This window comes from Amblyomma mixtum, chromosome 3 (genome assembly GCF_055824585.1).
Source record: "Amblyomma mixtum isolate Tamu chromosome 3, ASM5582458v1, whole genome shotgun sequence".
Classification (NCBI taxonomy): Eukaryota; Metazoa; Arthropoda; class Arachnida; order Ixodida; family Ixodidae; genus Amblyomma; species Amblyomma mixtum.
Genome location: NC_143014.1, coordinates 4,962,106 through 4,978,457, shown reverse-complemented (window position 1 = coordinate 4,978,457; position 16,352 = coordinate 4,962,106). Strand labels below are relative to the sequence as shown.

The window sequence follows — 16,352 nt, the reverse complement described above, 5'->3', positions numbered from 1 at the left end:
GTACACGGGCCTCTAGAATTTCTCCTCCAAAGAAATTCTAGCCGCCGCGGCCGGGATCGAACCCGCGTCTTTTGGGTCAGCAGCCGAGCACCAAACCGCTGAGCCACCGCGGCGGCCCAGCGACGATGTTAACCAAGCGGTATTCACTCACCGCCATTACCAGCCGACTGACCACAAGCAGACGAGACTCTAGGTGGCGGGGCGGATTGCCCAAAATGGTGTTTTTTACTCCATTTCGGCACTGGTGGAGTATTTGGCACAATTAACTCCCTTTCTAAACTGGAGTAAATTCAAGTAAATCCTCATTTTTACTCCATTATTCCCTCATTTGAGTAAAATGGAGGACAATCCACCTTTTTACTCCCCACTCATGGAGTAAATGTTTTCACAAATGGAGTAAAAATGGTGGCCGCCACCATTTTTACTTCCTTTTGGGTATATTTTTGTTTACAGTATACTGTCTAATGTCGCAGGGCATTTATAGCAAGCTCGCAATAATGGAAATAGATGAAGAGGGGAAGTACAGCCTAGGAAGTGGTCATAAACGTGTTAGTTTACAGTTGGGAGCTCTAGTCAAAAGAGAAATGCAGCAGAGTCAAAAAGACAACGCAAAATTAAACGACGAACAAATAGCACTAATAGCAGCCGACATGGAGGAAGCAATCGAGAAACGCGCCATGGAAAAGTGGGATTATAGTCAGTTGGAACTGCTCATAACTACAAAAATGAAACAATTGAAAGGAGTAAACCGCTGGAGAGGACAGAGGAAGCCATGAAGCTGGTGGAATATGGAAATTAAGGAGAACGACGGCGGCTTTAAGGGAACACAGAGAAGCAAAGAGGGTGCAGTTATGTGAAGAGGAAATAGGCCAAAAATGGGAATCTTATCGACAAACGAAACAGCAAGTTGAGGTCCTCGTCCAGGCTAAAATAAAGCAGTCCTCTGATCAATGGCTGGCTGAAGTTCGCGATGCAAATAAAGGGGGGCCAAGAAAATTCTGGAACCATATAAGCTGGTTGGGAAAAACAAATCAAAGAAAGCAGGAACAGATTAAAGATGCTGAGGAAAAATGTTTAGAGGGAGACAATGCTGTGAACTAAATTACGTCAGTTATAGCTGCGTCATTTAGCCACGACAATAGGGTAATCTCCTAAAGTGAGGCGGCAACACAGGACAGCACAAGAGAGAACAGCTTAGAACTGACTAGTCTTAACTGGGAAAAGGCGGAAGCGAATATTCATAAAACCACACCCGCAGGGATAGACGAAATTCCAATTAAGCTGATTAATGAACTTGGTCCAACAAGCAAGGAAGCGCTGATAAAAGCATTGGAGACAGTCATAACAAATCAGCAAATTCCGCACAGCTGGAGACAGAGTAAAATGAATTTGATTTATAAAGGGAAAGGAGATAAGGTGAACATAAAATCCTTCCGTCCGATTACGATAACATCTGTTATATACAGGCTGGCAATGCAGGCGGTAAAATTAAAAATGCAGTCATAGGTAGAAGGTAATAGGATACTCGGAGAACTTCAGAATGGGTTCAGAAGGGGTAGGCGCTTAGATGATTGCCTGTTCGTGCTTACCCTATGCATAGAAATAGCTAAGGCGGAAAACAGACCTCTGTATTTAGCCTTTCTGGACATAAGCGATGCATACGATAAGGTGCACAGGGAACTCGTGTGGAACATATTAAAAGATTTAGGTATCGGTTATGAGGTAATTGATTTTCTACAGGAAATCTACCGAGATAATAAAGTTGGAATTACGTGGGAAGGGATAAAAAGTACCACAACTGGGCTGGGGGGGGGGTACACAAAGGATTAAGGCAAGGTGGTCCTCTATCACCGCTGCTGTTCATGCTTTATGTGATAAATATGGAAAGATGGCTACAAGAAAGTAATCTAGGTTATAATCTGTCGTACAGATTAAGCGGAAATGTAGTTGAGCAGCGGCTCCCGGGTTTAATTTATGCGGATGATATTGTACTGTTAGCAGATAGCAAGGAAGATTTACAAACTTTGGTTAATTGTTATGGAGACGAAGGTGTCAGTTTTAGCGCAACTAAGTCAGGTGCGATGATTTTCAACGATACAACTGATCAGGTGCTTGCAATACAGGGCCACGAAATACCCAAAGTGGCCGAATGCAAATACCTGGGTATATGGCGAAATGAGGGCAGATATACACGGAAAAGCATGAACAGTCTCTTAGGGCAAAAGGACGAAGAGACGCCGGGATAATGAAACATAGGGCATTATGGGGGTACAACAAGTATGAAGTACTGAGAGGTATTTGGAAAGGAATAATGGTGCCGGGACTTACTTTCGGCAATGCGGTTCTGTGCTTAAGGGCAGAAGTTCAGTCGAGATTAGACGTAAATCAGAGAGCTGTTGGAGGATTACCACTAGGTGCCCACGGCAAAACCACAAACGAGGCAGTAGAAGGGGATATGTGCTGGGCATCGTTTCAAAGTACGGGAAGCTAAGAGTAAAATACTATGTGAAGAACGCGTGAGGAAATTGGACGATAATAGGTGGGCAGCTAAGGTACTTAAATACTTTTACAGAAAGAGCATTGATTCACAGTGGCGAAAAAAAACTTGAAAAATAACCAGTAAGTATGCCGGTCATAAGAGCGGAGAAAGAAAGAACATTAAACGACAGGTTAAAAACGCGGAAGTTAAAAATTGGATTAATTCAATGGAAAAGAAGCATAGTGTAGGACTGTTGTGGCGCACAGGAAATCTCGAACCCGGGCTCCGTTTGGTAGCGTGTTGAGTCGTCGGGCTGAGGAAAGTCTGAAGCTTCGAAGGTTGGGGAAATACGAAAACAAGCAGGTTTAATGGCAAGAAACTAAGACACTTATTTACAGACATTTACAAAAGAAGAGCAAGGAACCAAAATTTAAGAGTTCATGACGTCGAACGACTGGATGAGCCTTTTACCCAGGGCCCAGAGCGTTCGTGCTCACTTTGGGCGCAGGTTAAATAGCCCAAGGCTCCGCCCTTTCACCAGGCGGCAATTCATTGTGACACAAAAGATCGGCACCACACGTCACAACCAACGAAGACACCTGTTGAGGGCCCACACGTGGGAACTGGCGAGGAGGAAACGTGGGTCCGCATCTCTGCCGCACTGCGAGGCAACCATACTGTTGTCAGCTCGCGTCCATCGAACACAGGTGTGGCCTGATGACGTCGCAGCCGCAGCTGCGCCGGCTTCCTCTGATTCGTTCCGGGTTTTTTTTTTCAGACGAGGGGCAACCTTTCTTCCCCTGTCGTCGGTTGCTTCTCGAAGATCGTTGGCACCGAACCGAGCGTGGGAAGAGCTTCCATCGACCATTTCCCAGCTGGTCATTCTTTTTGGTGGGGTCATCTTGGGGGTCAACGACCTTTCGAAATATCCGCTGTTGAATCCACCACCGTTTCATCGCGGGTCTCAAGATGGGTCGTAACAGCTACCTCCCCCGCCAGACGAGTCTCGGCGGGTAGCAGTCATCGCTGCTGCACGTAGAGACGACTTGGGCTAATTGCGCGCAGAAGTATGCCAGAAGCCCTCTGCCGCTCGCAACGTGGTCTTCTATTACGTCGGCCAAATTCTTTGAGGCGTCTCTGGAACTTCAACCACATGCGCAAGCAAGCACTCAACTTCCCTTCGAGCAAACCAGCTCCAGAAGAGGGAGCTACAATCTGTTTAAATAGCCGTTGAGAAAAGCCCACACTGCAACTTCTCAGGACCCACGTAAGCTTAGAGAACCTAACCTGCTACGATACACATTCACACTCAAAAACGCACGAAAAAAAAACTGAGTAGCAATTTTGGTTACATGAAGAGCACCCCGGACTGCTTAGAAAGAACGGCTAAGTGCGTCCGCATTTTCATTTAATTTGCCCTTCTTGTACCTTATCTCAAAATGATACTGCTGCAGAATCAGGCTCCACCTCAGAAGGCGACTGTTCTTTGATGTCGAAGTTTGCAGCCACGAAAGGGGACAATGGTCTGTCTCTACGACGAATTTGGAGCCTCTGAGGTAGCATTGTAATTTCTGGATAGCCCAAACAATGCAAGCGCACTCTTTTTCCGACGCGCAGTACGCCATCTCTCGTGAGCTGAGTTTTCGGCTTAGGTAGAGCACGGGATGTTCGTTGCCGTTGTCATCCCTCTGGCAGAGAACTGCACCTAGCCCTCGATCACTGGCATCACACTGGTCCGTGAATTCTCGGTCGTAATCAGGAGCTCGCAATATCGGGCGGCTAATCAGTGCTGCCTTCAAGTTTAAGAACGACATGAACTGGTGGGCGAGTTGGTCTGACATATTTTCTAGTGAAGCGCTGTGTTTGTCCTCTTCTTCCGTTGGCCTTGTGCCGTTGCGCTGCTTCACTAGAAATTAAGAACGACGCTTCCTTTTTTTCGTCCCAGACTACATTTGTCGGCTCTGTCCTGCGGAGAGCATCGGTCAGGGGGCTTGCCAAAGCTGAATAATCACGGATGTAGTGATTGTAATATCCAGTGAGCCCTAAGAATGCCCGAATGTCCGTCTTTGTTCTAGGCCGCCGGTAGTCTGCCACCGCCGAGATCTTCACCTCATGGGGTTTCCTGAAACCTTGGCCTACGTTGTGACCCAAATAGTCCACTGTTGCCCTCGCAAGGTAACACTTCTCGGCCTTTACAGTGAGCCCAGATTGACGCAAACGGCTTAGCACTGCTCTCAGATGCGATACATGGTCCGGCCATGAATGTGAGAAGACAGCAATGTCATCCAAGTAGGGCACCGCAAATGCTTCACAGCCCTTCAGAACCCTATCAATGAGGCGGGAAAAACAAAAGGGAGCATTTTTGAGCCCGAAGCTCATCATTGTTTGTTGATAGCTTCCCGTTGGAGTGACGAAAGCTCCGCATCTGCTGGCGCGCTCAGTGAGCGGCACTTGCCAGTACCCTCGAGTAAGGTCTAGCGTGGTTACATAGGCTGCTCGGCTGACCTGTTCCACTCTCTCCTCGATATTGGGAATAGGATACACTTGATCCTTGGTGAGAGTATTTAACTTCCGATAGTCTACTACCGGCCTTGGGTCTTTACCCGGAGCTTCCACTAAGATCATAGGCGAAGCGTATTCGCTTTCGGAGGGCTTGATTACTCCTAACTCCAGCATGCGCTTTACCTTTCTATCAAGGATATCTCTCTGCCTAGGAGAGAGTCGATAGCACTTTGACCGCACTGGCCTCTCGGAGGTTAACTCGATATCGTGCTTAATCAAATCAGTCCTTCCTGGCCTGTCTACGAAGCAGTCATCAAACTCTGCTATCAGTCCGCCGACATCAGGCAACTGATTTTCTTTTAGTTCTCCTCTCTGCTTAGTCCTCTTGAGAAGTCCCTGCGCGCTGCTTTCCTCTCCGCTTAGACAGATAAGGTTGTCTTCCATCTCCTCAGGAAGGTTAAGCGTTAGATTTACCGCTGCTTCTCTCTGTACGTAAGGCTTCACTAGGTTGCAATAGTAAATGCGCACTTCTTTGCGCTTTCCTGGGGTTTTCACCACGTCATTGGTGTTAGAGAGCTTGGCAACTACTTCTGCAGGCCCTTCCCACTGCACTTCGAGCCTATTTTGCCTTGAAGCTCTCAGCAACATTACTTTGTCACCGATGCAAAACATCCGTTGACGAGCTCTCCGATCACAATAGACCTTCGAACGAGCCTGGGCTGACTTCATGCTGGCCTGCACGAGTTCTTTAGAGTTATGTAGACGATCCAGCAGAGTCAAGACGAACTCTACTACTGTCGAGTCTTCCCCGCGCCCTTCCCAGGCTTCGCGTACCATTCGCAAAGGTGAGCGCAGTGACCTTCCGTACACCAACTCGGCGGGGCTTAATCCTGTGGATTCTTGCGGCACTGACCGCAAAGCGAAAAGCGCTGCAGGTAGGCATGCGTCCCAGTCGCGTTTGTTTTCGTAGCATAGTCCCCTAATCACACGCTTTAGAACAGAATGCCACCTTTCTACGCTGTTGCTCTGCGGATGATGGATTGAGCTATGCACTATCTTAATGCCGCGCCGCTCTAGAAATGAGGTAGTGAGGGCACTTGTGAATACACTACCCTGATCACTTTGGATCTCGGAAGGAAATCCGACTCGAGCAAAGACTGATAACAGTGAATCCACGACGCTCTCTGACGTCACCTCGCGCAGCGCGACAGCCTCTGGAAACTTCGTGGCAGGGCATAACATGGTGAGGATATAACGACACCCTGTCTCTGTCACGGGAAGTGGGCCAACTACGTCTATCACCAACCGGTGAAACGGCTCAGTAATGATTGGGACTAACACCATCGGTGCTTTTCATTTATCTTGCGCCTTTCCGACCCGCTGGCACGTGTCGCACGACCTCACAAAACGCTCCATATCCTTAAAACATCCAGGCCAGTAGTACTCTTGCAAAAGCCTCTGCTTTGTCTTCTTGATTCCCAGGTGGCATGACCACGAATTGCCGTGAGAAATTCGAAGTAAGTCTTGTCGGTACTTCTGCGGAACGACTAATTGGTCTCGCTCCTCTCCCCGCTTATCCGTGTATAAACGATAAAGCACACCGCCTATCATTCGGAAAGCAATATTCCCCTTTGCTCTCTTATTTGTTCTGTGGAGCTCTCTGATCTCCTGTATTGTCTGGTCATTGGCTTGCTCCATAGCCAGCTCCTCTCGGTTCCCGCTCAGGAGCGTCGTGAAACTACTTGACACTGGCGGCAAAAGGGCACTATCGATGATTTCCTCGTTCTGCGGTTCGTTAAGCTCACCACCAGGTTGACCGGTCTCGGGGGCCTCACTAGCGCGATTTCCTGAACCCTGTTCATCCGTTTCCTCCACCACTTTCACTGCTGTTTCCTCCGTAGGGGAATTCTCTTGAGTAAGCTGTGTTGCAAGTTCTCGCGCCTTCGAACGTGTTAATGCCTGCACCACTCGGTCTCCAAAAAGGATCGCCTTCTCCCTTAGTAGCATATCAGATTTGTTGGAAAACAAATACGGATAGCATTTAGGTAGCTTTCCTGAAACCGCAGCTTCGGTTGTAAGCGTACCGAAAGGGCCCTCAATTACCACTGTCGCTATAGGCAAGCACACGCTTTGTTCGTCCGCTACCTGGCGGATCCATGAACATTGGCCTGTGTAATCGGATGGTGACACATACGACGGATGGACAACATCCATCGTTGCGGCTGAGTCGCGCAGCACCTTGCATGGCTTCCCGTTCACTACCAGGTCATGCATGTAAGGTTCCAGCAGCTTCATGTTTTCATCGCAGTCACTGACATACGAGAACGCCACCTTTTCTTTTCGGCAGTTCATTGCTATGTGACCCGGCTCATTGCACCTGTAACAAGTGAGCGGCCTCCTAGCCTCAAACGCGGCTTTTTCTATCTGTGCTTTGGCCACTTTTGCACCCTTCTCACTGTCGTCCTGTTTTTGAGGTTTGTCGGAAGGACAAACCTTCCTTTCTTCCTTTTCGACTGTAGAGCTCGCAAAGTGCCTCTCGGGACGGTAATTCGCACTCCTTCCGAAATTACGGGGCCTATCAACTCTAGTGGCGTTGCTAAACTGCCGGCGCGAAGCGCACTCTTCAACGAGTTCGGCAGCTTTCGTCGCCGACGCTACGTTGTCCCGGTCCCTTAGCCAATTTCTCTCTCTTCAGGGAGGCAGTTGTAAAACGGCTCCAACAAAATTCTCTCAACTACAGCGTCCCGGTCACTATATGACTCCGTACTCTTTAGCCACTCAACCAAGTTCACTTTCAAATTGTATAAGAAATCTGGATAGCTCTCGTCCCTCGACTTCTTAGCTCCCCGAAATCTTTGCCTGAACGCTTCGGTGCTAAGTCTATACTTTCGTAGAAGGCAAGCCTTGACCTTCTCGTAGTTGTCCGCGTCCTCCTTGCTGAGCCGCGCGACAACCTCCGCTGCCTCGCAGGGCATAACCGTCAGTAACCTTTGAGACCAAGACTCTTGACTGTAGGCGAGGTTCTCGCAAGTTCGTACAAAATTTGCAAGATACAGACCGATATCCCTTGATACCACATATGGCTGCATGTGCTTAGACATCTTGAACCCAGTCTCCCTGCTGAGAAGAGGTACCGCTTGCTGGGGACAATTGCCCGACCTCTTGCTCAACTCCATTTCTAACTTATGGAGCTCAATCTGCCACTCCATTCTTTTTACCTCATTCTCACTTTCACGCTCACGCCTCTTATTCTCTTCTTCCCGCTCTTTCTGCTGTCTGAGCTGCTCTTCTTCTCGCTCTTTTCTTTTTTGCTCCATGAGGTTCCATGCTTCACTGAGCTCCTCATCATCTGCCCCCAAATCAGCAATTGCCTGAATTATCAGGGGTTTTCGTGCCAAACCCTTTGTCTCAATTCCCAATTCCTCACACAACTGCAACAGGTCCGGCTTCTGCAGCCTCTGCAGGTCCATGATAGCTCTGAGTCTGGGCTATTTCCAAAACCACTATGCCAAAAATACCAAACCTCTAGGATTTAAGCACAGGTCTCTACCAGTTCTAAAATTTAAACCTCTTTTAGAAGCTGATTCAGATCAGAGGAAAAGCCAAGCACTCACCCACACACGTGATCATGTCCTGAGACAGCTGCCCTCTCGCTGGCCGACCGTTGTTGCCGCTTGTAGCTTCAGATCCCACCGCTGATCACCAGTTGTTGTGGGGCACAGGAAAGCTCGAACCCGGGCTCCATTTGGTAGCGTGTTGAGTCGTCGGGCTGAGGAAAGTCTGAAGCTTCGAAGGTTGGGGAAATACGAAAACAAGCAGGTTTAATGGCAAGAAACTAAGACACTTATTTACATAAATTTACAAAAGAAGAGCAAGAAATCAAAATTTAAGAGTTCATGACGTCGAACGACTGGATGAGCCTTTTACCCAGGGCCCAGAGCGTTCGTGCTCACTTTGGGCGCAGGTTAAATAGCCCAAGGCTCCGCCATTTCACCAGGCGGCAATTCATCGTGACACAAAAGATCGGCACCACACGCCACAACCAACGAGGACACCTGCTGAGAGCCCACACGTGGGAACTGGCGAGGAGGAGCGTAAGTCCGCATCTCTGCCGCACTGCGAGGCAACCATACTGTTGTCAGCTCGCGCCCATCGAACACAGGTGTGGCCTGATGACGTCGCAGCCGCAGCTGCGCCGGCTTCCTCTGATTCGTTCCGGGTTTTTTTTTCAGACGAGGGGCAACCTTTCTTCCCCTGTCGTCGGTTGCTTCTCGAAGATCGTTGGCACCGAACCGAGCGTGGGAAGAGCATCCATCGACCATTTCCCAGCTGGTCATTCTTTTTGGTGGCGTCATCTTGGGGGTCAACGACCTTTCGAAATATCCGCTGTTGAATCCACCACCGTTTCATCGCGGGTCTCAAGATGGGTCGTAACAAGGACTATATCGGTACTGGAAAAGGTAGATCAGGAAAGAATTTTTCTATGATAACTCAAGAGGCTGTGCCCTACTCGTTGAAGCTAGGTCAGAGTGTCTTAGAACGCGCAGCTACAAAAAAAGGAAAAATTCAACGAAGATGATGACACATGTGCAGTGTGTGGTAGATCTGTGGAAACAATTGAACACCTCATACTCAAATGCGATGGTATCCATCCGGATGTCGATGCAGGCACAGTCACTCTTCCTGAGGCCCTAGGGTTTTAAAGATAACAATGGTCATGTAAATAAATCTGCAGTGGAAGTTAGCAAAAAGCGATCGATTATAGGATTAATGGCTGAAAAGCAGAGATGTGCATAAGGTTAAAGTATAAGAAACCGTAGTGAAAGAAATGGTGAATCTTAATGAGAATTAACAACACAGTTGAACAAAAATAAAGAAAAAAAGCTGAGCATGGTGGCAATTGCCACTAACCCGTTTCAAAGGGGGCGCTCCTATCCATCCATCCATCCATCCATCCATCCATCCATCCATCCATCCATCCATCCATCCATCCATCCATCCATCCATCCATCCATCCATCCATCCATCCATCCATCCATCCATCCATCCATCCATCCATCCATCCATCCATCCATCCATCCATCCATCCATCCATCCATCCATCCATCCATCCATCCATCCATCCATCCATCCATCCATCCATCCATCCATCCATCCATCCATCCATCCATCCATCCATCCATCCATCCATCCATCCATCCATCCATCCATCCATCCATCCATCCATCCATCCATCCATCCATCCATCCATCCATCCATCCATCCATCCATCCATCCATCCATCCATCCATCCATCCATCCATCCATCCATCCATCCATCCATCCATCCATCCATCCATCCATCCATCCATCCATCCATCCATCCATCCATCCATCCATCCATCCATCCATCCATCCATCCATCCATCCATCCATCCATCCATCCATCCATCCATCCATCCATCCATCCATCCATCCATCCATCCATCCATCCATCCATCCATCCATCCATCCATCCATCCATCCATCCATCCATCCATCCGTCCGTCCGTCCGTCCGTCCGTCCGTCCGTCCGTCCGTCCGTCCGTCCGTCCGTCCGTCCGTCCGTCCGTCCGTCCGTCCGTCCGTCCGTCCGTCCGTCCGTCCGTCCGTCCGTCCGTCCGTCCGTCCGTCCGTCCGTCCGTCCGTCCGTCCGTCCGTCCGTCCGTCCGTCCGTCCGTCCGTCCGTCCGTCCGTCCGTCCGTCCGTCCGTCCGTCCGTCCATCCATCCATCCATTCAATATCAAAGTGACCATTGCGACGACAGTGCCTGTTTGGTCATTGCGGAGAATTGAATGGCGGTGCACCGTGAACGCGCATTGCACAAGCGTGGTTGGAACTAATAGGAAAAATAATGTTGTTATGATATTACATACTCACTGAAGTTGGATGAGGAGGCACACAAAAGCAACTTTTAATGATCTTCAAAAGTGCTTCGCGGAGAAATGAAAATTATGTTGATAATTTGGCAGAACTTGCAAAAAACACCCATATTCCACAAACCAGAAATAAAGAAATGTGGCTAGTTCGTACACCTAGAGCATATCACTCAGAACAATCTATCACGTATACGCTGCCAGCGCTATTAAATAACCTAAACAAAGAAATGTTTGACCCTTTCCAGCATTCAAATACTGTTATTAAGAATTTTTTTCTGAACAAGTTTGTGTCATGACGCTGCATGTATTTTTGTGTTGGTACTTTTTGCTTTTTTCCCAGGTGTGTTTTCTTCTTTTGTGCTATAATGTGTAGCGCAGAATTTATTGCCGCTTGTCTGTTGCAATGCCAGCGTGAAAAAGGGGGCAGGAGCTCTGTCAAGCTTCCGAGCTTTTAGTCCTGTCTCCTTCTCTAATATAGAGAAAATAAAAGGCTGATTGATTGATCACAGATTTGGTGGTGCATTTGTTGTAGCGTGCTCGTATTGCTCGTTCTGTTGGTTCGGTGGCGACGCCGAGTGCAGACGCCAGCCAGCAGCTTTTAGCAGCGCCCTCCGGCGCGCATACAGGTGCGCTCAGAGGGGGCGCCACTGCTTTCCGCGGCGACAGCTGCAGCGGCGGCGACGTGGCTCCGCCAGCTCCGCCATGTCCGACGACGAAGACGTGGCCAGCGACGAAGGTGAGCGCTTTTTTTGCCAGGGGGCACGCCTTGCGGAAACCCTTTCGCAGTGGCGGCGCCGTCGTTGAGAAGGCTGAGCAGCCGAAGGATGGGGTCTTGAGCAGCGCTCGGAGGCTCGCTCACCTGCGGTACAAGCGGCATTTTGGGCGTAGTGACAAGGCGCGGCGTCGGGGCCCGATAAGAGGGCCCATTGTGTCTGTCGAGCACCGAGATAGGTTGTGGGTGGAGGCGACGCACCGTGGTCAGCTGTTGGCATGCCCGACACAGGGACTCCGTGATCGCTGTGTGGGAGCGAAGGGGTGTATTGAAATACCTAGGTCAGTAATGTAAACGGCTGATAAACGCCCTAGGCACAGTAACGTAATAATTTCGAAGGAGAGATCAAGGGAATGCGGCCCAAGTTTACTGGCCCCATGCACTGGGGCCCTTTCCCACCTAGCCGGCTTTTTGCTCTACCTCGCTTACGTTTTTAGCTTTGGATCGAATATATTTAAATGCAATATTTTCAACAATAAATGCGCCTTTCGGTTCCGGACAAACATGGACAGGAAAAGAATTGATTTTTATCTGATTCGATGTATTCCTCCCGGTATCCCCCCGCGATACATGGTAAAGTTAAATGAGGCGAAACTCTGCTTTAACGACGTGTTCAAGTTTCGAGCTTATTTCACTCCGGTCACATTTTCCATATATGTCGATGTATACATTCACCCATATTGTTTCAACACAAATGGCTTCTCCTAAGACAAGAGCGGTTTGACTCCGGAGCATTGAAGCCCTATGCTGAGCGGCCACGGCTGCGAGAAGGCTACCGCACGCGTCTCTGAACACAACCAGACGCCGAGACTGTTTGAAGGGTGCGCCCATGAGTTTCGGCGACGAGACACACCGGCGGAACATTCTTGCAGGGAGCTTTGTCATGCCACTCACTACTGATAATGCTTTATTTACAAAGCAAGGTCTCGGATGGACGAGCAGAAGGCCGATTCATTCTCACTGATGGAGGAAGCCGAGGGAAAAGTTACATGCAAGCATCTTGAGGAGCCCTCGGCCCCCGTACAAGCATTGGAAGACATACACACACTATCTGGAGCACTTTCGCAAGGTGACGGACCTAATGGGTACATTAGAATGAGGGAAAAAGTGGATATAACACAAACATCAAAAAGACGTGATTGCATAAAAAAATAATAATGCAGCGTAAAATGTATAACAGTTGGCAGAACATATTGATGAGGGGCAACATTTCAAGAGCAATTTGAATTTTGACGAGAATTTCTGTGCCTTCATTGTGAAAACTATCTAGAAGTTTGAGTAGACGACATTGAAGCATTTGATCACTATAATTAGTTTGGACCTGGGAACTTTCTGAACATCTGTATGACGAGTTAGTAGTACTGGTTCAGAATGTTCAAAGTTTGCTATTTCAGTGAATATCTTGCGCTGTCTTCGAGAACGGAAATAGAATTGTTTTGATATTCTTTGGTTATATATTTGCTGAATGTTAGGAAGATTATATATTTCAAGGACAGGTTCATTGTGCTCTATATACGGTTTGTTCTGAATAGTACGCAAGGTTTTTTTGCACTAATAGAAATTTGTTAATATTGGATACCGTTGTCGAGTCCTACACCAAATGGCAATACTGTATGTGGGAGGCAACTAATGCATTATAAATTAAAAGCTTCACCGACGCAGGAAAGTTGTATCTATTCCTGCTCAATAGGCCTACAGTGCGACTAACCTTTTGAGCGATGAAACTAATTTCATCGTCACACAATAGTATGCACGAAAAACACGTACCAAAGATCTCAATGGTATTAACAATTTCAATCTCTTCCGACTTAAATGTTTCGGTTAGATCGGTTGGAAAATATGTAACTTTTATGTGGAAAACAACTGCTTTTATTTTTTTGGTAGAAACTGAGCGAATTCTGCACGGATCAAGTGCCCTTCTTACGAAGGAATACACTTACTTGCTGAACTAACCTGGCAGGACAGGAAGAAGATGTAAATATGCTGATGTCGTCAGCATACATTATAAGCTTTCCTCTTTATGTATAGAGGCTACGCCATTTACGCAGAGGTTGAAGAGCAGCGCATCAAGAATGCTTTCTTCAGGGACACGTGAAACTATTCCCTTTATGTCCGATTTAAATTCATTTATTGACACAAACTGTCGCCTGTTTGTGAGGTAGGACTTGAAAAATTCTAATGGCAGGCCTCTTACACCGTTTCTTTGAAGCTTTTGAAACAATGTATTGTGATTAATAAAATCACAGTGCTCAGAACATGCACCACGTGAAAGCAAGAACGTCATACCATTACTCACAACAGGCGTCCCAACTAAATTTAACCAGAGATTCAAAATGCACCGAGCCACAATTAATGACACAACTCCGGGATGCCGGCACATCTCGTTAGGTGCGTCATTCCCACGTGTGGGCGTGTGTTCTCGAGTGTGTGTGAGTGCATGACGCCTGTTTCTCCGATCCCTTTCCACCCGACAGACTTTCAGCTGCGAATCACCGCTTGTCGTGTTTCCTTCACGCTGTTCACCACTGTGTCAGACCAACTCGCCCAGCTTTGCCGAAACTGTCCGAACGGCGAATGGCTCCACTGAATGTACAAAAATATACTTCAACTTAAGCACTCAACGTTATATTAAAAGGAGTTCACGTTCAGCCCGACACAGTCAGTGCGATGAAATCATGCCCATAGCTGCGAGAAGAGCTTGTACCCTTGCGCAAGCCTGTAGCTATAATAAAGGATTTTTAGCGCAACGACACAACACAAGAAAGACGACAACACGGGCGCTTTGTTGTCGTCTTTCTTGTGTTGTGTCGTTGCGCTAAACATCCTTTATTATGTCTGAAAACCAACTAGCTCAGCAGTTAACCCTCTTAAAGTCTGTAGCTATTCTTGTATATTTTTTCCTATTCTGATCGCCAGGTGGTAAAAAAACCCTACTGGTCTCGAATAAAATTTATTTGACAGTCAACGCTGTTGTGTCCCCCCCTTCTTTTGTGCCGTCGTTGCGCTGTAATAATGAATAAAAAAGAGAAGAGGCGTATTTAAATTTTTCTTTTTTTTCACACACGATTGAAGCATGGAACTCATTGCTTGTAACGATGGATTCGACAAGCAAATCTGTAAAGGCTGTACTGAATGACCTTGCGGTGGATGGCAGTTTTTAGCACCCAACTGATCATATTGCGTTCATGCTCTTTTGACTTCTATTAGAACCATTCTTTATGAAATGGTTCATCTATTGTGCGCAACATCTTTTTCTTTGCAATACTGAGACTGTATTATCAATGTGCATGATGCCTTATGTACTGGTATATAGTGTGCGCTGTGTGCAGTGTGCGTATTTTCTTTATTATTGTTCATTCGCGCGCGTGCTTGTGGTGTGCAACGTTGTGACCATGTAGGAAAAGAGGAACCGCCCTGCAGCAGGCCCATGGGACATCAGAATAAATAAATAAATAAATAAATAAATAAATAAATAAATAAATAAATAAATAAATAAATAAATAAATAAATAAATAAATAAATAAACTTTGCAGTCAAATCTCTTGGTTCGCACCAGCCAGAAAATGAACACATGACGCCAAAAGTCGTTTAGAAAACGCTGCCTATCAACGACTCTCCACCACTTGCGGGGGTCCCCTTAATGGGAGTACATAGGCTTGAGCACAGGGTAGGAGCAAGTTCTGATCAGTGAGTATATCGTCGTGGCATGTATTTTCAGAGCACTGTAGTTCCCTATTCTCGATCTTATTGTTACTTGCTCCTTTCAGAGGGTTGATGGAAGTTCTTTGCTGTAGTGATTGGGGGTCTGGCCCAGAACTGTTCCACGTTTCAGCGAAACTTGCTTATATGACTCTCTGAATGACCCTCTTGAAAGCACTGTCAACAAAGAAATAATACAAGACACCCTAGAGCTAGACCCGGTTGCTATCGAACGAATTCATCGTTTAGGTAGACCAGGACCCGATAAAACACGGCCGGTCATTTTTAAACTACTTGATACAAGACAAAAATCCTCAGTACTGAAAAACTGTCTCAAGCTAAAGGAAACGAACTGCTCGATCGGCGAAGATTTTTCACCAAAAATACGAGAGCTGCGCAAGAAGTTGTGGGAAAAATCTAAGCCACACCGTGACAAAAGTGAGAAAGTTTAGATGGAATTTGATAAACTTCACATCAACAGCCACATATTTGTATGGGATGACGAAAGAAACGACACAGTTCCATTAGAAAAAAACGACGATCTAAACCGGCCGCCGTCGGAGAACACCCGACGGAGAGGGCAGCCAAGAACTTAACAGTACTAAGCATAAATGCCCACAACAAAACTGATCACCTTGAGAACTTGCTACTAGAGCACGATCCCGATACAGTGGGCACCACCGAAACGGGGCTGACGACAAACATCTCGAATAATGAAATCGCCCCTCCGAACTATTCACTAATACGTAAAGATCGCCAGACACGTGGCGGAGGCGTAGCGTTTTTAAAAAAGCAACATTTTTTCTTTGCCATCCTGCGAGATGTAGAAGGAGCCGAGGCCATTATTTGAAGGCAGAAGCCAACGGTGCTCATATTGTCGCAGGTTGTATTGGCCCTTCTTCAGGGCACGAGTGCATAACAATGATTCAAGAGTTCATGCAACGTCACATTCCCAATCCCAATACTCGAGTTATACTCGTGAGTTATTTTAATCTACGTCAGA

The 16,352-nt window shown here is 47.3% G+C and overlaps 1 protein-coding gene across 1 annotated transcript in view; it reads left to right on the top strand.

Moving 5' to 3' along the window:
• Window positions 1-11,528: 11,528 nt before the first annotated feature.
• The window catches only part of LOC149349130 (solute carrier family 15 member 1-like), a 516,652-nt gene continuing 511,828 nt past the window's right edge, over window positions 11,529-16,352 (top strand). The window contains exon 1 of the mRNA XM_089578081.1: window positions 11,529-11,614. Within this exon, the coding sequence (XP_089434207.1) occupies window positions 11,581-11,614 (34 nt within the window). The 5' untranslated portion in view covers window positions 11,529-11,580. The remainder of the gene's footprint in view (window positions 11,615-16,352) is intronic.